At 47.2% G+C, this 18,006-nt stretch overlaps 11 protein-coding genes across 11 annotated transcripts; 5 read left to right on the plus strand and 6 right to left on the minus strand.

Moving 5' to 3' along the window:
- Window positions 1-371: 371 nt before the first annotated feature.
- On the minus strand, window positions 372-1,759 carry POJ06DRAFT_254018 (uncharacterized protein). The gene is made up of 3 exons (XM_056187710.1): window positions 1,473-1,759; window positions 1,320-1,421; window positions 372-1,261 (listed from the first exon to the last, which is right to left on the minus strand). Exons 1-3 carry the CDS (start codon window positions 1,524-1,526, stop codon window positions 461-463), a joined length of 957 nt encoding a protein of 318 aa, XP_056043055.1. The 5' UTR covers window positions 1,527-1,759; the 3' UTR covers window positions 372-460.
- Window positions 1,760-1,914: 155 nt separating this feature from the next.
- Window positions 1,915-3,394, plus strand: POJ06DRAFT_113227 (FMN-dependent dehydrogenase). The gene is made up of 2 exons (XM_056184114.1): window positions 1,915-2,934; window positions 2,985-3,394. The coding sequence occupies exons 1-2, from the start codon at window positions 2,038-2,040 to the stop codon at window positions 3,234-3,236; spliced, it is 1,149 nt and encodes a 382-aa protein (XP_056043056.1). The 5' UTR covers window positions 1,915-2,037; the 3' UTR covers window positions 3,237-3,394.
- On the minus strand, window positions 3,352-4,435 carry POJ06DRAFT_113254 (uncharacterized protein). Its single transcript, XM_056184115.1, has 2 exons — window positions 4,356-4,435; window positions 3,352-4,283 (listed from the first exon to the last, which is right to left on the minus strand). The coding sequence occupies exon 2, from the start codon at window positions 4,243-4,245 to the stop codon at window positions 3,553-3,555; it is 693 nt and encodes a 230-aa protein (XP_056043057.1). The 5' UTR covers window positions 4,246-4,283; window positions 4,356-4,435; the 3' UTR covers window positions 3,352-3,552.
- Window positions 4,436-4,721: 286 nt separating this feature from the next.
- POJ06DRAFT_254023 (uncharacterized protein) lies at window positions 4,722-6,293 on the minus strand. The gene has a single exon (XM_056187711.1). The coding sequence runs from the start codon at window positions 6,241-6,243 to the stop codon at window positions 5,029-5,031; it is 1,215 nt and encodes a 404-aa protein (XP_056043058.1). The 5' UTR covers window positions 6,244-6,293; the 3' UTR covers window positions 4,722-5,028.
- A 15-nt stretch (window positions 6,294-6,308) lies between these two features.
- POJ06DRAFT_254024 (uncharacterized protein) lies at window positions 6,309-8,061 on the plus strand. Its single transcript, XM_056187712.1, has 4 exons — window positions 6,309-6,712; window positions 6,762-7,209; window positions 7,257-7,318; window positions 7,369-8,061. Exons 1-4 carry the CDS (start codon window positions 6,420-6,422, stop codon window positions 7,817-7,819), a joined length of 1,254 nt encoding a protein of 417 aa, XP_056043059.1. The 5' UTR covers window positions 6,309-6,419; the 3' UTR covers window positions 7,820-8,061.
- Window positions 8,062-8,099: 38 nt separating this feature from the next.
- On the minus strand, window positions 8,100-9,275 carry POJ06DRAFT_254026 (putative methyltransferase-domain-containing protein). Its single transcript, XM_056187713.1, has one exon. It carries the CDS (start codon window positions 9,221-9,223, stop codon window positions 8,126-8,128), a length of 1,098 nt encoding a protein of 365 aa, XP_056043060.1. The 5' UTR covers window positions 9,224-9,275; the 3' UTR covers window positions 8,100-8,125.
- A 1,034-nt stretch (window positions 9,276-10,309) lies between these two features.
- On the plus strand, window positions 10,310-11,512 carry POJ06DRAFT_281814 (FAD-linked oxidase-like protein; the record flags this gene model as incomplete). Its single annotated transcript, XM_056189979.1, has 1 exon — window positions 10,310-11,512. The coding sequence occupies one exon, from the start codon at window positions 10,310-10,312 to the stop codon at window positions 11,510-11,512; it is 1,203 nt and encodes a 400-aa protein (XP_056043061.1).
- Window positions 11,513-11,615: 103 nt separating this feature from the next.
- POJ06DRAFT_113283 (Rtr1/RPAP2 family-domain-containing protein) lies at window positions 11,616-12,886 on the minus strand. The gene is made up of 3 exons (XM_056184116.1): window positions 12,605-12,886; window positions 12,451-12,555; window positions 11,616-12,390 (listed from the first exon to the last, which is right to left on the minus strand). Exons 1-3 carry the CDS (start codon window positions 12,773-12,775, stop codon window positions 11,719-11,721), a joined length of 948 nt encoding a protein of 315 aa, XP_056043062.1. The 5' UTR covers window positions 12,776-12,886; the 3' UTR covers window positions 11,616-11,718.
- A 189-nt stretch (window positions 12,887-13,075) lies between these two features.
- POJ06DRAFT_268498 (DNA-directed RNA polymerase, subunit N/Rpb10) lies at window positions 13,076-13,463 on the plus strand (the record flags this gene model as incomplete). Its single annotated transcript, XM_056189314.1, has 4 exons — window positions 13,076-13,111; window positions 13,174-13,232; window positions 13,290-13,341; window positions 13,395-13,463. 4 exons carry the CDS (start codon window positions 13,076-13,078, stop codon window positions 13,461-13,463), a joined length of 216 nt encoding a protein of 71 aa, XP_056043063.1.
- POJ06DRAFT_113305 (transcription factor IIA, alpha/beta subunit) lies at window positions 13,440-14,998 on the minus strand. The gene is made up of 2 exons (XM_056184117.1): window positions 14,918-14,998; window positions 13,440-14,803 (listed from the first exon to the last, which is right to left on the minus strand). The coding sequence occupies exons 1-2, from the start codon at window positions 14,933-14,935 to the stop codon at window positions 13,817-13,819; spliced, it is 1,005 nt and encodes a 334-aa protein (XP_056043064.1). The 5' UTR covers window positions 14,936-14,998; the 3' UTR covers window positions 13,440-13,816.
- A 110-nt stretch (window positions 14,999-15,108) lies between these two features.
- POJ06DRAFT_254034 (uncharacterized protein) lies at window positions 15,109-17,992 on the plus strand. The gene is made up of 3 exons (XM_056187714.1): window positions 15,109-15,272; window positions 15,330-15,500; window positions 15,550-17,992. The coding sequence occupies exons 1-3, from the start codon at window positions 15,227-15,229 to the stop codon at window positions 17,859-17,861; spliced, it is 2,529 nt and encodes an 842-aa protein (XP_056043065.1). The 5' UTR covers window positions 15,109-15,226; the 3' UTR covers window positions 17,862-17,992.
- Window positions 17,993-18,006: the final 14 nt, after the last annotated feature.

Consider the following 18,006-nt stretch of genomic DNA (forward strand, 5'->3'; position numbering starts at 1 on the left):
ATATCCTACGTTTCAGGGTTAGATCGCCGGCGTCAGGTGTGTCGTGTCGTTCAGGCCACCATAGCCTATACCAAAATGGAATCGTTCAATCCACCGGTGTCAAGCTATTCGCGATTTGGTTGGTTAACTGGAGGTGCATTCTATGCGCCCCGCGTTGACACCGTCGTGGTACCGCTGATATTGCGAGCTCTGTTGCGACTGAATTTACCGGCTCCGCGTTCACCAACGTCAGCTGCAAGTAACGAGCGCGTACTTATCTCACCACGCAATTCTTCGAGCGAGCAAAGTCTGGGATATGGCGTCTGCAATTGTAGATGCCGACCGCAACTACGTCCTGAATTATTATGGAGCTCCATTATTATAGTATATTTGCTAATTATCATAGACCAGTCAACATAATAAAACACATAACAGGATCATCACAATTCATCCAATCATATCAGTATCAAAGTCACAGAAACTAAGCTGGCTCAGAAGCGTACACTACAAAGCACAGAACCGAGCAGATCAGAAAATGCTTTATTTTTTTCCCTACCAGCCCAATACTCTTTAACGCAAACATTAAGGCAGTTATCACGGATTTTCTAATAGATCTTATTGCCCCAACGGTGAAGTCGCGCGCACGCCCACCGAAACCGAGACAGATTAAGCGGTCTTCATCGCTAAATACACCGTCGAAAATACGATGTGCCTGTAACGAAATTGACGACATGGACGACAAGTACGATACTGACGGCGTTGTCGACACCGGAAAGAGCACATAGCGATAACCGTCAGCGGCAGAATGAACTCGGCGAAGTTCAGCACCATTATGACAATTTGCAGAAAATCCGCGATCTGTCCCGCTGTCCTCGTCGTCTTTTGCAACAGCCTCCAGATCTCTCGGCTCTTGCTGCGACTGACACCCATGTGAAGCACATTGATAATTAGCGTGGAAGTCACGGATCAGGTCGTCGGTTTGATGCTCTCCACTGTCGTTTTTCTTCCGTACGTCCTGACGGAGAACAGTAGGAACGTTGTCTGGCAACCGAGAGGCGACCAAATTTCTTGAACCGACATTCCTGACTGATGTTGCTGGTGTGTAATATGCGCTGCCTGCATTGTCGAAGATTGACTGAACGGGGCACGATCCGGCGTCGTCATAGATTGATTCATACGCCGAATAGTACATTGTAGACCAATTTGATCCATTCTTGAAAAAGTCTTGGAGAATTGACTGCGTCAGGATACCTGCAGCATCGCAAGCAAGAGTCGACTGGCCCTACAAAAGAGTACGAGTTAGAATGGCATATCGCAGCCAGTGGACTCGATCCATATACCAAAATACAGGAAGCTCGGAATGAGTGCAGGGCCTCACTTAATATCGTAGGATCAAGGTTCCTGTTTTCTTGCGGCTTCGATGCATTATACGATAACTTGTTCTGTACAGTGTCAGCAATTGTCAATTACAAGTTCAATTTGCTGTAACTTACTCTTCTGAGCCATACTCGGTTAAGTAAATTTAGTCGTCTTCTTCCGGTGCGCATTTTTAGAGACAAGTAACAGTTCCCTGACGGAATCGCCTGAAAGTCGGTCGAAAGCAGAACAAGGTACTAGCGTGAGACCTCGTTGACCTTGTTGTTTGTTGATGTTGCATTGCTAAATTGACCGCCAATCATGGCGTAAACAATGTCGCTCAATACCAATATCAAAAACTAGAACTTGATACTTCGGGCAGGAAGTCAGTCACTTGACTTTAGATTATTCGCAAGTAAGTATACCTCATCATATCTACTTCTATTTCTATAACTGACATCTATGGATTTTGACAGATAGCAACTACATGTTAAAATGTTACCCTAAACCTCTGGTCGGCGAATCACCGATGTGGGGGGCAGCAATGATGAGGAGAACGTACCCCAACCATCCAGATTGCGGATTGCCGCACATCTCAAAGTGGCCAGCTCACGGCAACTTCATTTCGTACCTATATATTTCTTGCCGGGTCAATATTCCTGCGAACAAATTTTCTATAAACCCGACAGCACACTGTTCAGCATGTCAGTAATTCTCAACATCGACGACCTCGAGCGCGCTTCGCAGCTCTCAGTCGACAAAATGACATGGGACTTCTGGGCGGGCGGTGCCAACGATCTACAGACGGTGACAGAAAACAAGGCCGCGTTCGCCGACTACCGTATTCGCCCACGTTACATGCGCGACGTCACCGCCGTAGACACAGCGCCAAAAGCAGAGCTGTTTGGCAAGAAGTTCACGATTCCATGTGGTCTTGCGCCGAGCTCGATGCACAAGCTTGCACATTCTGATGGCGAGATCGCGACTGCGAGTGCGGCGAGAAGCAAGAATTGGCCGATGGCGATATCGTCGTATAGCAGCGTGTCGCTAGAAGAAGCGAAAGAGGCTGGTGGTGACAATTTACTATTTTTCCAGCTGTACGTGTTCAAGAATAGAGAAACTACGACCGACCTCGTGCGCCGGGCTGAGAAGGCTGGCTTCAAAGCCGTCTTGCTGACCATTGACTCGCCGTACTTGGGTCTGCGGTTTTCCGAACGACGAAACAATTTCAAGCTGCCTCGGGGCCTTGAGCCGGGCAACTTCGTCGGCGGACGGTACGCTGGTCCGATTGATTTCTCAGTCGAGGCAAAGAGCAAGAGTAAAGGTCCGGGCACGAACGACGACCTGCTCATGGAATCTAAGCCGAACGTTGTTGATCCAGCGCTCAACTGGGATGATGTCAAGTGGCTAAAGAGTATTACGAGCATGGAGGTCTGGGTTAAGGGCGTCATGACCGGAGAGGATGCCATACTGGCGGTCGAAGCAGGTGCAGATGGTATTTGGGTGTCCAATCACGGCGGGAGGCAACTTGACGGATGTCTGCCTACACTTCATGCATTACCAGAGGTCGTGGACGCTGTTAAGGGCAGGATCCCGGTGGTGTGTGCCGTCTTTGCTTGATAGTGCTTAGAAATACTGACGAATCCTAGCACATGGACGGCGGCGTCCGACGGGGATCTGATATTTTCCGAGCTCTGGCACTTGGAGCGGCGTTCGTTTGGATTGGACGACCGGTCTTGTGGGGATTGAAATACGATGGCCAAAGCGGTGTGGAACTGGCGGAGCAGATTTTGGAAGATGAATTCAAACTTGCCATGGCTCTGTCTGGTGCGGCCACTGTCGGTCAAATCTCAAGAGTGCATCTTACGAAGAGAGTCAGCGCTACTTGGTCGAAGTTGTAGAATTGATTTGGGTACTATTTGGTAGGCGGCTAACTTTCTTCTCGCATAGATATCTAGACGAATTTTTTATAGATAATGGAATACAACTAATGATATTATCTGTTCAAGCTAGTCTTAAGTCTACTTAGATTTTCCTATTGCACTTGGCATAATCTGTCAACTCTGACAAAGTCGACTTTTGACTCCTGATGCAAACGCAATCATGCTAAAAAATACGTCTCACTCTTAATATAGTATGATTGTGGGGTATTCAGCTAGATGACCTAAGACTCAGGTTTCGGCCGGCATATCCGAGCCATCTTTTTGGAGTAGGTCACTATGAGTGGCCGACCGAAATGGTCATCAAAGCGTCAAATGCTATTAAATCGCGCACACCGTTCCTGTGTGTCTTTGCAAATTCGTGATGATAGCCCGTTGCTGCGATCCACAGTATGTACTTATAATGCTCGTTGTTGTAAAAGTACGGTAGCGGCAGGTCTGGAAGGTTAATAGTCTTTGCAGAAGTCGGCCCTTCTACGGTACAGGTACCGTTCTTGATCACGCTCTCGCCATTATGTTTCGAAGCTGTCAAATTATCGGCAACTACGCCAGCATCCATCTCAGGGTGATCGAGAAGCTTGCTGAACATCTCTTGATGATGGTGTGACTCGAAATGTCGCAGTGCAGAGCGGGGTCCCTTGATGGGCAACGGCGAGCATCCTGTAAGCGGACAAGTTGTCTCGACCGACCGTCGAGCTCCCGGATTCGTCTTCTTCTTCTTCTTTGGACTCTGAGTAGGAACGACGGCAAATCTTGCCATCTTAGGGAGGGATGAGGACGATATCGATGTGGAAGACAGAGAAGTGGCTAAGGAAGATTCTTCTGCGATGTCCAAAGGCGATTCGGATCGAGACAGCGATGTGCGTTCGTCAGACAGATCGGAGCCGGGCGAGGCGGCTTTAAGAAATGCCATCGTTGCGGATTCAGCAGCGACCATTTCGATCGCGGACTGAGAACGTGATGCATTCATGTAAGCTAACAGATAAGATCAGGCTATCTTGTCGACTGCTGCATGAGTGAAGCGTTAGCACATACGGCAGTACGGTTACCTACGGCTGCCTAAACGGGAAATTATGGTACAATACTCAGGGTTTGGTGATCGCAGACCCACGGCTGGTTATTTGCTCTAGAGCGCCAGGATAATTCAGGTCTTTACTTGGTCCGATATATGCCGAGCCCTGTAAGACGATGCGTGTTCGCGGCAACAACGCGCAAGTTTCGTGCCACTTCTGTTGATTTATTCTCTAGATGTCTTCTACTCTCCTTCATGCTCTGTAAATGTGCCAGAAACATGCAGAAACTGCAGCATTTGTGCGTCAGATCCGGGGCGTTGCTCGTGATACGCCGCGACGCGTCTTCGCAAGTCACGTTATTTACGCGCCCACTACTATTGTTGGGCGCGATTTGCTCCAATTTAGTGCGCACCGCGGGTGATAACGGCATTGAACCAGTAGTTATGAACTATATATTCGAAGTAAATTTATAACGAGTCCAGTCCATGTCTTTATTATGTACGTTCCGTGTCTTAGCACTTCGAAATTCATAACGAAGCCTCCGTCGACCGCTTTACGAGGCGGTTGTGTACATTACACTGTGTACATCATATTGCGTATATGTAAGAGCCATCATATGCAGCGAAGTTCGGAGAGAGATCAGCCACACGAGGACCAAAAATCAACAACACCCATACTATGCGAATTAAACCCGTACGCCAACCATATGTACAAAGTATCTAGATATTTAACATATCATTTTAAAATTCAAAAGTAATCCATCCGGGCCACGCGAGCTCATCCCCAACAATTGCTCGCAGTCTCTCCAATACAAACCGCTCGACCTTTCCCACATTCTTCAGGACAGCGCCTTTACCAGCTTGGTCTCCAATCTCTGATTCGACCTTAATATTTCGCAAAACCTCGAAATGTCGCTGTGTAGGCTGTGCGTCGCTTCCACCGCCTCCCACATCACTAATGAAGCTGAAATGAATCCGGCGCGTGATATACGTAAGAACCGCCATTGCGTCAATATCAAATCCGGTAACCGTTAGTCGCACAGGTAAGGTCAAAAAGCCAGGCGCCGGATAATTCAGTCGTAAAGTAGCCGTAAGCACAATTCGCAAATCGCCTTTATACTTGACGTGAAGTAACAATTGTAAATCTTCCTCCCGAACAGAAAACGGAGGCGGCTGGCTCTGACTTGGTGTCGGTGATGTTGCACCCATCCGATTTAGTCCACCAGACGCGCTAGGCCGAGCATCGCTATCGGTTACAGCTATTTCGTCAATGTGCTGCCGATCTTCAGGATCACTCAGATCCCCAGAACCATCGATCTCGGAACTATCGTCGTTACTCAGATGCGGAGCATCGGAATGAGGAGGCGGCGGATGATCGTAAGATGAATTCTCTGAATCTTCATCGTCCGAGTTCCGCTGAAATAGAGATGCAGCAATTCCAGGAAGATTCTGAAAGGAGCTTTGCAGTGGTGATCGCAAACCCGGCATTAGCGACGGCGTAACAACGGCATGAAAATACTGCAAATTTGCCGCGCCTGGCGCTGCAGAAAATGCCTGGGGCCTCATGCGCATATTTGACGTAGACGAAGATGCTGAAGAAGACGACGAGCTCGTGCCGTTGGTATGCTTTTGATGATAGTCATGTCTGTTGTAGGAACTTTGCTGTCTTTGTTGCTGCTGAGCTTGATGCTGGGCCTGCTGCTGTTGCGCCTGCTGCTGCATAAGGAACGTCTGGTCCTCATCTTCCTCGTAAAACTCTGCATACGGGTCGCCTATATGCCTGATTTCAACCTCAGGAGCAACTGTCCCGAGGTCGAATGCAAGGACGTTCACAGATGCGATGTACGACGGCAGGTGTAGCTTCTTAAACTGCTTGTCCAGGAAGTCCCTTATCGTTTCAGAAATTCTAGCATGATCATCCGGTGATATTCGACTCCAGTCGACATCGATTGACATTGCGGAGAATTATTCTAAGCACAGCTCCTCGGTGTTGGTCCGGAATCCAGTAGGTCGGTCTTGAGTTAATTGGGACTTTTCTACGCGACTAAACAACGCATCAAACACGCTTCACGAGAGACCTAGGACAGTTCGTAAGTTCTCCAGCCCATGTTAAGCAACCCAGTCAACCTAGCATGGCGGACGATCTAGATGCATATTTTCGTCGTTTTCAGGCTGCAGTGGCAGGCCACTGGGCTAAAGACTTATCCACATTGATATCGTCGAATGGGCAGTCCCTGATAAAAATGGTCAAGAGTCTCCACACCCTCCGTCAAGCCGACACCGACACAATTTCACGCGTCGCGCACAATACTATACTAGATAAAATGTGGCAGGATATAGCTATTACCTCTTGGAAAGTTGCATACAGTATTCATGTCGCTCTCGATATCATGGAGGCATATCGCGAGCAGAACACATTGACCCAGTATGTAAAAGGTAGCTCGTGATCTCTCGAACGCCATGCTAATTCCTAGACTTCTTAACCGGGTCGCTGAACGCACGGATAGATGGATCTTGCCTGTCATATACACTGTCACCCAGGAGCTCAAGATTATCGCCATGGAAGCAGATCACCATATCAAGGAGCGCATATTGAGATCATCAGCTTCGAACTCCGAGAAGCCAAACAAACTTGAAGAAGCTGCACGAACTATTAACCGAACACTAACCGTCTGTCTAAATGACCGGAATACGCCATTGCCAAAATCCAGAAAGTGGGGTGTTTATTTTATTATTTCCCTACTATTCAAGATCTATTTCAAACTGGGAACAATCTCGTTGGCTACGTCCGTCGTGCGAGTCTTGAATGCCTCCTCAACAGTGGGAGATATTCCGTCGGTGGAGGAGTACCCAAAGGCTCATATGGTGACGTTCAAATACTACGTCGGAATTCTTGCCTTTATGGATGAGGAGTATGAAAAGGTTAGGGACCAATTAGTCGTTCTAGTTAGATTCTAATAATTTGTCAGGCCGAAGAGCATTTGCAAGCTGCGTTGAATAAATGCCACAAGAAGGCTACCATAAATCAAGAGTATGTTCATCTGTGGGATGCAGCCTGTTCAGTTTATTAAGGTGTTATAGACTAATTTTACAATATCTACTTCCAACAAACTTGCTACTGCATCGCCGGTATCCTCAGAAAGCCGTCTGGCATAGCTTTCCGCGACTACAGACAATATACAAAGACCTCTTCACTGCCTCGAAACGTGGCGACATGCGGTCATACGAGGCGGCCCTTGCCGCTCGCGAAAGATTATTTGTCACCCGCAGACTCTACTTGACAATGCTAAAGATTCGGACAAAAATCGTACGCCCAAGGCTATTTGAACAAGTTTATCTAGCGTCGGACAAGAGCACTCGGGTGCCAGTTTCAGCATTTAGAAAGGGACTTGAATTTGTTGGAATAGATGTAGACGATGACCAGGTCGAGTGTTGGGCAGCGGTAATGATCTATCAGGGGCAGATGAAGGGTTATATCTCTAGGGAGCGGAAGATCATCGTGCTGAGTAATAATGATCCATTTCCGAAGTGATTAGTGTGTCATAGATACTATTTATATCCTAATTAGCAATTTGTAGTCATAGAAGCTGGTTTCTGGCAACGTATGCCGGCTGCACAAATACGAATGAGCATCGATTTCTTAGTCTCGACCATTTACTACGTCTAGTCGAATTCATGTATTGAATGAATATGAAGGGTGTTTAGATATACTACTACGACAGTACCGACCGCGATTTATAGCGGCTCTTAATCCACCGTCATAAGACATAGGGGAATGACCTTTTATGATTGTCCTGGTCCAAACAGATGGATTTTCTATCGGTTTAATCGATATCTATTATGGCAATGAATCTATGTCTATAGGATTGTCTATATACTGTATAGGTCGCCATACACTCCAAAAGTATGTTTCTTCTCCAAAGTCATCCCGTCCGCGCTCTAGATCTTGCTTGGCTGGCGAGAGCCGTATGTCCCTTAGCTTACGCCACAAGTCCGCACGAACATCCACAAACTTCTCTCGAAGAGGAAGCTCAAGAATAACCTGAGCATGAGGATTGTCATATTCGAGGAATTGATTGACAACATTCGCGAGCATCTGAGGGTGCTCAGACGAATAAATGGGGTCGGACAGGACTATGGTCTCGAACTGGTCGTTTCGACGATAAGTCTCGCTTGCTTCCATGTCCTGCCAATTAAGCTCTTCAACATTCGTATCCAGTGAATATCCACCCTCACCAAACCTATCCTGGTTCTTCTCCATGTTCGCCTTTAGATTGGGCAGAATCTCCCTTAAGTCTGTCATGAGCACGGGATACCCAAGGACGCCGAGCACAATTCCAACGAGCCCAGTCCCGGAGCCCAGCTCTAACACCCGTCGTCCTGAAGCAGGAATAAGATCACCATGGAGTGCAGAAAAGCGATTCGCAAGAAGTAATGAACTGCCCCAAGTTTTTAATCCCAACGAGTCCGCGGTTAAGCTCGGCTCATGAAGCATTATTGACCGGTCTAAGCCCTCGACTTCGAACTCGTGCTCCATGCTCGAAGCAGCGGTCCTTCCGCATCTTTCGGCAATTCGCTTCGACGCTAACTCCCATATAAGCTCTCGCTCATCCTCATCTTCTATCCAGTCTAAGCCAGACCCGACTACACGAGTAGCCCAGTCAACAAATCCTTCCGGAGCGGGAGTATATTCTTCATCGCTAGCAAAATTCTTGCCTTGACTTCGTGCGTATGTACATATTACAGCTAATAGTGCTTGAGCAGAAGGCATAGATCGCAATGATGGTAAGTCAATTGCATGCGTAATCAGTGGCGAAAACACCCGAGATGGAATTTGCGACGGCAGTGAAATGACCGACGAAATGGAGGTCAGCGGCGTCGAGACACCGCTAGTGCTCGCGGAAGAAACCTCCGAAATCGCTGGAGATGCCGTCATCGATAGGTGGTGAACACCAGCATCGAGTTCAGTGCAATGCGCGATGGAAAATATCTATGGCGCAGAGGCTTCCCGTACTCGGCGGTAGGAATTATTCGGACAATCACATTAAAGTTTGATGATGGCCCCTGCATATCTGTCTATCGCTTTCCTATATATTCATTATATGTACATGTCCTGAAGCATTTATGATTGTGTTGTTCATCCATTTTTGGCTGCAAATTCGATTATTTCATTAATAGGAGATGGCCTAATATCAATAATCATAAATTCCAGGCTCAGTATTGCCAGTCGAAGCGGTTGATTTCGCGGGAATAAGAAACGGGTTACTTGCTTGACCAGAGTACCTTCAGAATCCCATAATTGGAGCTGCGCTACCGACTACTGATCGCCGGGTGAGACCGATCGTCGTCGGTAGCGCCGCCCAGTCCACCAGCATCGCATTTAGTGACGCCATCCTCGTTGAAATTAAGGAAACAAACTGATATGCTACGCATTTCTCAGTTTGCAATTCGCAATGTGCGGCCGGCATTTAAGTCGGCCGCAGAATGCCGTATTGCGATTCGAAATTCGTCCACGAAGCTCCATCGGCCACCGCCTGAAGCGTCACAGTTCTCCATTCCGCCGCTTCCTCCACGTCCTTCCAGCGGATCTGCTCGTGCGGAGAATAGAAAACAGGCGTTCAGGCTTTTACTGAGTATGAACCTTGCACTGTAATTGTGCAGGCTGAGTTCAAGAACTGATTTCTACATAGTCATTACCGCTTCTGTGTCCCTTGGATCTATACTCGCCCAATTGTCTCAATGGGATTTGACCAAACGAGCAGCGAAAGTTCTCTCGGAAAAGGGACTTGAATCGAGTACATCGCCTCTCTCAACTCTTGATCCACCTGTATATGCGGATGACAAGCAGGCAGCGATGGCTTATGCCGAAATCACCCAGCTGCTGGGAGCGGACAACGTGTCAGCTACTAGTGACGATATCGCGTCTCATGCTGATTCTGCTTGGATCTCGCACCATGCTGAAAAAGAGCAACGACCTGGCTTAGTCGTGTTCCCGAAGACGACTGAACAAGTGTCGGGCATCATGAAGATCTGTCACAAGTATCGGGTTCCCATAGTGCCATTCTCAGGAGGCACGTCATTAGAGGGTCATTTCATCCAGACACGTAACGGCATCACTATAGACTTCCGGAATATGGGAGAGATCATCCAACTACACCAAGATGACCTCGATGTTGTGGTACAACCAGCAGTGGGCTGGGAACTACTGAACGAGTATTTGGAACAATACGGTCTTTTCTTCCCACCTGACCCAGGCCCAGGTGCTGAGATTGGCGGTATGATTGGCACGGGGTGCTCTGGAACTAATGCGGCGAGATACGGTACAATGCGTGAATGGGTATTGTCGCTTACTGTGGTTCTTGCAGACGGAACGATTGTCAAAACTCGTCAACGGCCGCGCAAGTCATCGGCTGGGTACAATCTAACAAATCTCATCATAGGAAGCGAAGGAACTCTTGGAATAGTAACTGAAGCGACATTGAAGCTTGCTGTTTTGCCGCAGGAGACTAGTGTCGCAGTTGCGTCGTTCCCATCGGTCAAGCAAGCTACCCAAGCCGTTCAAGAGATTGTCAGAAAGGGTATTCCTGTTGCAGCAGTCGAGTTACTGGACAAGGAAATGATGAAATGCATTAACGCGGCCGGTCAGACATCACGAGATTGGCGTGAAGAGCATACCCTATTTTTCAAGTTCGGTGGGACACCTAATGGCGTTAAGGAACAGATCAAAGAGACGCGGAATGTGGTTAAGCAATTCGGTAGCAAGAGTTTCGAGTTTGCAAAGTCTCAGACTGAGCGCGAAGAATTATGGGAAGCGCGAAAGGAAGCCCTATGGTCAACTTTAGCGATGGGCGGGGACAACGACTCTTGTTGGACTACTGATGTTGCAGTCCCGGTCTCTCGCCTGTCCGAGGTTGTTAGCGAGACACGGGCTGACATGGATCGGTCCGGGATCCTTGGAACAATAGTTGGACATGTCGGCGACGGCAATTTCCATGCGTTTATTCTGTATAATGACACCAATAAGCACATTGCTGAGGGTATTGTTCACAGACTTGTTGAGAGAGCGATTGCTATGGAGGGAACCTGCACGGGGGAGCATGGCGTGGGCATGGTGAAGCGACCGTATTTGGAGACAGAACTTGGTAAGGAAGCTGTCGACATGATGCGACGGCTCAAATTAGCCCTCGATCCATTGAGATTGCTCAACGCGGACAAGGTATGCTGACGCAATCGATGTTGCCAGGTCGCGCAAAATTCTAATGGGGCATTAGGTAATAAATATTGACCCGTCTGTGACATTAAAGAAACTGGACATGGAAAGCTTGAAATCTTCCCGATCGGAATAGCGTGTCAAAAGGGTGAATATCAACAATGTTTTCCGTTTGGATCTAGATGTTACACTATTGTACAAGTGCCTATACAAGCAAGCAGTCATTCATGCGCGATCTGGGCTAGTTCTTGTTGCTCTCGTTCTTGTCTCTCCTTAAGCTGTACGTATGAACGAGGAGGTCTCATTTTACTCGCCGATCCCACAATATATCCTTCTATTGCTACAGCCGCGTCTTCTTTTGGTGCTGCGGTTGGTGCAAGTTGAGGATTATCCTTTCTCGTATTTTGGAAATCTCTTTCTGCTACTTGAAAATCTAGCGCAGAAAATTCAAACCTGTCCTCCTTAACTTTCTCGATCTTCTGCCGGATGGTCACCTGAGTTGTGCTCTTCCCTGCGCTTATTTCAGGATTGTGCGCCTCAATAACCTCATTTCCAGGCTTAAATTTCAGACTCGAAAGTGACTGCATGACTTCCTTGACGTCGTTCTCCGATAATTCCCTATTCTGTTCATCTAATTCTGCTTTGCTACCATCATCGGAGTCACTGTCGATGAGGTCTTCCAGTAACTTTATGTTTTTTTCCCACTCTGCCGCGCCGTTCTGTATGTAGGTTATGCCTGCTCTCGCCCACACAGCCTCATCGGACAGTTGAGCTCTATATATCATAGACGATTGAAAATGCTGTTTTGTACAGTACTGTCTAAGATAGGAGGACGCCTCATGCTTAAGTTTAGCCGAAGGCTTGTATGATATTTGCGGGAGTTCCTTGCCCATCTATACGCCGTCAGCACATATGCACATATGACAGTACTATGGAACGCAGAATCTACATACAACTTTCCGAAATGGCTTTCTATCACATAAAGGATAGCCGCAAATGTGAAGTACATTCCGTTCCGTCACGATGTCATCAAAAGAAGCTGGCGTCAGGAATCGAGACTAGTCGTACATTAGACGCCAACATTGACTACCAGCACTCATAACTTACAGCATATTTTAAAAACTCAGCGTCAACTGGATCAGTCATGAACTCAACTAATGAAAGGACTAAAGTGTTCGCTGCCTTAACAGATAATCGCCCAGGTGTAATAAATGTTCGTAAGATGGTCGTTGAGAATCTGCAAAGCGCCGATTCATCTTGGATCGACTCCTCCCGCATGGCAGCTTGCCCTACACTAAAGAATCATATCAAGAATATGTTTGTCTAAATTTTTCTGGTGCCAGTATCAAGTCTTGCTAGAACACGCGGAGGAAGTATTGGGCATTAACCTCAATCGGGAGAAGGTGTTGGGAGACAAATGAGCCGCACAAATTCTCCCAATGCCCGCGTGCAGGTACGTTTTCGCCATATACTCACAGGCTTAGCACCATCGTCGAAATCTTTTCTTGGTCATGTACAATCATTAGACCAGAAACTATCAGCGAAGTCAATATTTATTTAGATTAGCCCCCGACGAAGATGATTGTTCCTGTTAGATGTTTTTCCTGCGGAAAGGTGGGAATTTTGTTGCATGATGTAAATATGTCGAAGATTTGAGTAAGCTAATGGTCACTTAGGTCGTTGGCGACAAATGGGAGACATATTTGGAGTATCTTCAGCAGGATATCTCGGAGGGGTAAGCATATAGCTTTGTGGACTCGTGTTGAACTGGGAGAGTCTAATAATGTTGCAGAGAGGCCCTTGATAAATTAGGATTAAAGAGATACTGCTGCAGACGAATGATTGTGAGTGATCAGTACTTAGTTCGCCTCGACCGTCGACTAACTAGTGCCCGAAGCTTACCCACGTTGATCTCATTGAGAAGCTCTTGAGATATAATCCATTCGAGAAGAAGGAGACATATTAAGTGATACGATTACTCAAACCAATTAAGGCGAAATATCGCGTTCCGTGACTTTAATTGGCTAATGTACGATATTCGACCTCGGCTCTAGCTCGCGGACGACAAAATTGGAGTCCTGGATTTGCTTTTTGTTTTGGGTTAGCATTTAGTTGACTTGTTATGTATGTATATCTTTTACGGCATAATGTGTTCTTTGGATATATTAATGCAATCATGCTTGTGACACGTTACGCACATGGAACTATGCCAAAGACCAAAATGTTACCATCTGATATCACTAGTGCGACATAACATGACCTTATAATTTTGAGCTTCTCCCAAACGGAATCATAATACATTATAGCATTAATGATCTATCACCACTCATACTCACCAGTACCTTTGCCAAACAAATAGTCTTTTCCATTAACATTAACAACGCCATCCTTAAGCACACACTTCCACTTATTCTTCGTTCTGGTAACCTTATCGTACAAACACAACATAATCATGCCGGAATCCTCGTTCTCTTCATCGTCCTGCGAATTTATCTCGTCGTCCGGGTCGTCCAAGTCAGAGTTGATTGCATCAGAATCGTCGCCAGCGTTATTATTCCGACGACCGGCACCACTTCCAGCACCTCCAACGTTGGCAATATCGTCATCGTCGTCGTCATCTGAATCGTCGTCATCTGACGAGTCCAACGCTCCGTCCACTTGCGATAGAATGAACTCAATCTTTTTGCTTCTTTTATTTTTCCGAATAGCCACATTTGGTGGTAATGATTGATCTTCCGCGGGTACTGACTTGCCATTTCTCTGTCGTAAAATGTGTAGCTCCAATAGCCGATCTACTGCTTCTCGTTGCAAATCTGGCTCTTCTGAATTTCCATCTACTTGTGCGATACGTCCACCGCCCGGTAACATCAATCCACCGCCACCATTTGAGCTATCTAGATCTCCTGCATCATCTAGTCCGGCACGCTTCATAACTCCTTTAATACTCTCATCTGCAATTTCGGCCGGAACCCTCTCTTCCCTAGCAAACTCCTGAATGTGTTGAGCCGCTCGCATGGCAGCCATGGCCGGATTCGAAAATGCCTGAGGTGTAGCTGATATTGGAACACCGCCTGCTGCATATAATGGCGGTGAGGACATCTCGTAGTTAACCGCTACTCCGTTCCCTGTATCAGGCTCCGGCAGGGGTTCTGGATCCCATGGGAAGACGGCTACGCCGGCCATGGTTAATCGCTCCTGCCACAGCAGTTGCAGCTCACGTAATGTCGTCTCATCTACCCCAGAATCTTCAAAGTCAATGCGAGACGAGTTGATCACATCCTCAATGATATCTCTATAAGCGTTTCCCTACAACAAAGGTTGTCAGTGGCGATCATCAGGCGAGCATACGGAGGCTGCAGGTGTCCCCCAGCGCATGATATTATCAATAATTTAATCAATAAACTTTCTGCAGCTACCTACCACAATATTATTCGACATTATGAATCAGATTACGGCGCTGCGAAGGATCAAGTTGGGAACCCTCTTATATGGGGACTACACTCGTGAGCTATAAGCTGTGAGTGACGTATTTGGTGCAAAGTGGCCACGTGAAGTCACGTGCCTGGTTGATATTGGACAGATCGCCAGTGTCCTGGTAGGCTACCGAGCAAGCCGTTTACCGTTAACGAGGCTGGATTATTCCAGCAATTGCAAGTATTCCTGAGGTATAGTTGAACTGTTCAAGCGTCTCTACTCTTTTGACACCAAAGGGTGGTCTCAGCGTGCACAATGGCCAGACGAAGTCGGTCGAAGCGCTTTGAAAGGGCGGGTTGTCGTAAGTCGCTCGCATTGTTTCATTTGTTATCTATCGAAATTAATATTTCTACCAAAGATATAATGCTATCATTTGCATTATTACTATGGTCAGGTACTGTCTTTGGCGAAGAATATGAAGCTGCAAATGACCTTCGGACTCCAAGTGTTACGTCAACATCGTCCGCAGCTCCAGCCGTGCCAGTATCAAGTGTACTGCAATATGAACCGGAAAGACTACTAGATGATCGTATGTATTATTAGCGGAGGTACACGAACCTGAACTAACTGGTCAGTAGATCAGACCAAGGTCAATCAGGCGCTAGCGATCCTTCAGTCGATGCGGCCGGATTTAGTGAAGCCTGCTAACCGAGGGCCGACCGCACCAATAAATAGTGTGGCCGGATTTCTATGGAACCTGTTTCTCCAGCTGCTGCGATTTATCGAAGCGAAATCCTTAGAGGATCCCGAAGCCTACAATGATCACAGATCCGGACCGTCGAGTGTAGCGTCCGACTCTGAGACGGAGATCACAATGGGAACGACGACAGCGTCATCTACTATATCCGCCGATTATTCCTCTTCAACTGCAATGTCTCATGAAAATTATGAATTCACAGGGACCAAAAAGCCGCTGGGCGACGCTCGCGAACTGCTGGAGGAGGCGGCCGAGAATGGGAATCCTGACGCCATGTATTTACTCGCTGAGATGAACTTCTACGGCAACTATTCATTCCCCAGGAATTATACAATCGCGATGCGGTATTACAAGTTATTATCAGATGTAACGGGAAATGCGACGGCTCAAAATATGTTGGGATTTATGTATGCGACTGGCATGTTTGGAGATGTTCTACGTGACCAAGCGCGGGCGCTCATGTATCATACATTTGCAGCCTACGGCGATAACACGAGGTCGGAAATGACCCTAGCCTTTCGGTATCATGCGGGCATTGGTACACCCCGAAATTGCGACAAAGCTGTCTTTTTCTACAAGCGCGTTGCCGATAAGGCGATGGAATATTGGCGAAATGGGCCTCCTGGTGGCCGTACTCTGGATCGTCATACATGGAAATTGGCGGATGACAACGGCGGAGTTTTTGGTGAAGGTGCTAGTGAGAGCAGCTCTGGACCAAATTCCCGCAGGAATCTTAGCCCTCCTGCGGACTCAACGTCCCTTGCGGATGTTCTTGAATATTTACTCTTTATGGCCGAAAGATCCGATGTTGCCTCGCAGTATTCGTTAGCACGGTTATACTACGAGGGAACTAGATCGCTTTCTAGGAAATATGACAAGGCTCTACATTTTTTCAAGCTAGTTGCTAAGCAATATTGGAAGAACGAAACGACACGAATACCCGGGACACCAGACTCTCTTCAAAGATATGCTGGGAAAACTGCCGGTTATTTGGGGCGTATGTATCTCCGTGGTGAGGGGACGCCAGCAGACCATGCTAAGGCACTTCAGTGGTATAAACTTGGCATGGAACTAGGTGACGCGCCATCATTGAATGGATACGGTTACATGCATTTGAAAGGGCTCGGCGGGCTTAAGCAGAGTACAGCCAAAGCTGCAGAGTATTTCCGTTCTGCTGCTGATCTTGATTTTGGGCCAGCCCAAGTTAATATAGGAAAGCTGTTCCTAGAACAGGGTGAGGTAACGGTTGCCATCCACTATTTTGAACTAGCAGCGAGACATGGGCACATCGAAGCTTTCTATTATCTTGCAGAGACACACAATCAGGCTCTCGGAAGAGAACGGTCGTGCGGTATGGCCACTGTATACTATAAGATTGTGGCTGAAAAGGTTGAAGAATTGCATAGTCCTCTGGCATGGGCTCATCGGTGCTATGAAGTCGGCGATTATGAGTCCGCATTGGTCGGATTTATGATGGCTGCTGAGCAAGGCTATGAGAGTGGGCAGGCCAATGTAGCGTACTTGTTGGATCGAGAGAAGTCAGCGATTAGCCTATCCGAGCATCTGCAATGGCTAGTTGACATTTTCGATCGACCATCGGAAGAAGAGATAGAAGAAGAGAAGAGAAATGAAGAATTGGACCAGTTCATTGACGAAGTCGCTCTAATTTACTGGACACGGGCATCCAAGCAGGGGAATGTGGACGCGACTGTAAAGATGGGTGACTATTATCTTAAAGGTATAGGCTGCGAGCGCGACAATGTGAAATCAGCAGCATGCTATCAGGCCGCGGCCGAGTACCAGCAAAGTGCACTAGCACTTTGGAATCTCGGATGGATGCACGAGAATGGTCTTGGAGTCGAACAAGATTTCCATCTGGCTAAGCGATTCTACGATCTCGCACTTACGACGAATTCTGAAGCGTATCTGCCGGTCACGTTGTCCCTATATAAGCTTAGGCTTCGGTCGTTTTGGAATTCCATAACAGGCGGCAGCGTCAATGGGATTGGGGTTGACCAAATTGAAGAGAAATCTGATAAGACAAGTTGGTCATTTTCGGAATTTTTGAGACGATGGTTTGAAGACCTCAATCGTGAAGATTCTGATAATTACGGTAGAGCTGTGGATGGCGACAATGGCGACCGCGTCAATGACGACGGTCCAGACGACAATGGTGGCAACTATCAAATCTAGAGTCTCTGAGTACTTTCCATTATTGTATTGGTTTCATTTCATTGTTCATAATTCATGTCATTGTACTCGGGAAAAGGTTTGTTTAACGGTTCCTGTACAATATCTTAGATAGTAACGCAAAGCATTGGTATAAGCGTAATTGGAA

This window comes from Lipomyces tetrasporus, assembly GCF_029532465.1.
Source record: "Lipomyces tetrasporus strain NRRL Y-64009 chromosome Unknown POJ06scaffold_6, whole genome shotgun sequence".
NCBI lineage: Eukaryota > Fungi > Ascomycota > Lipomycetes > Lipomycetales > Lipomycetaceae > Lipomyces > Lipomyces tetrasporus.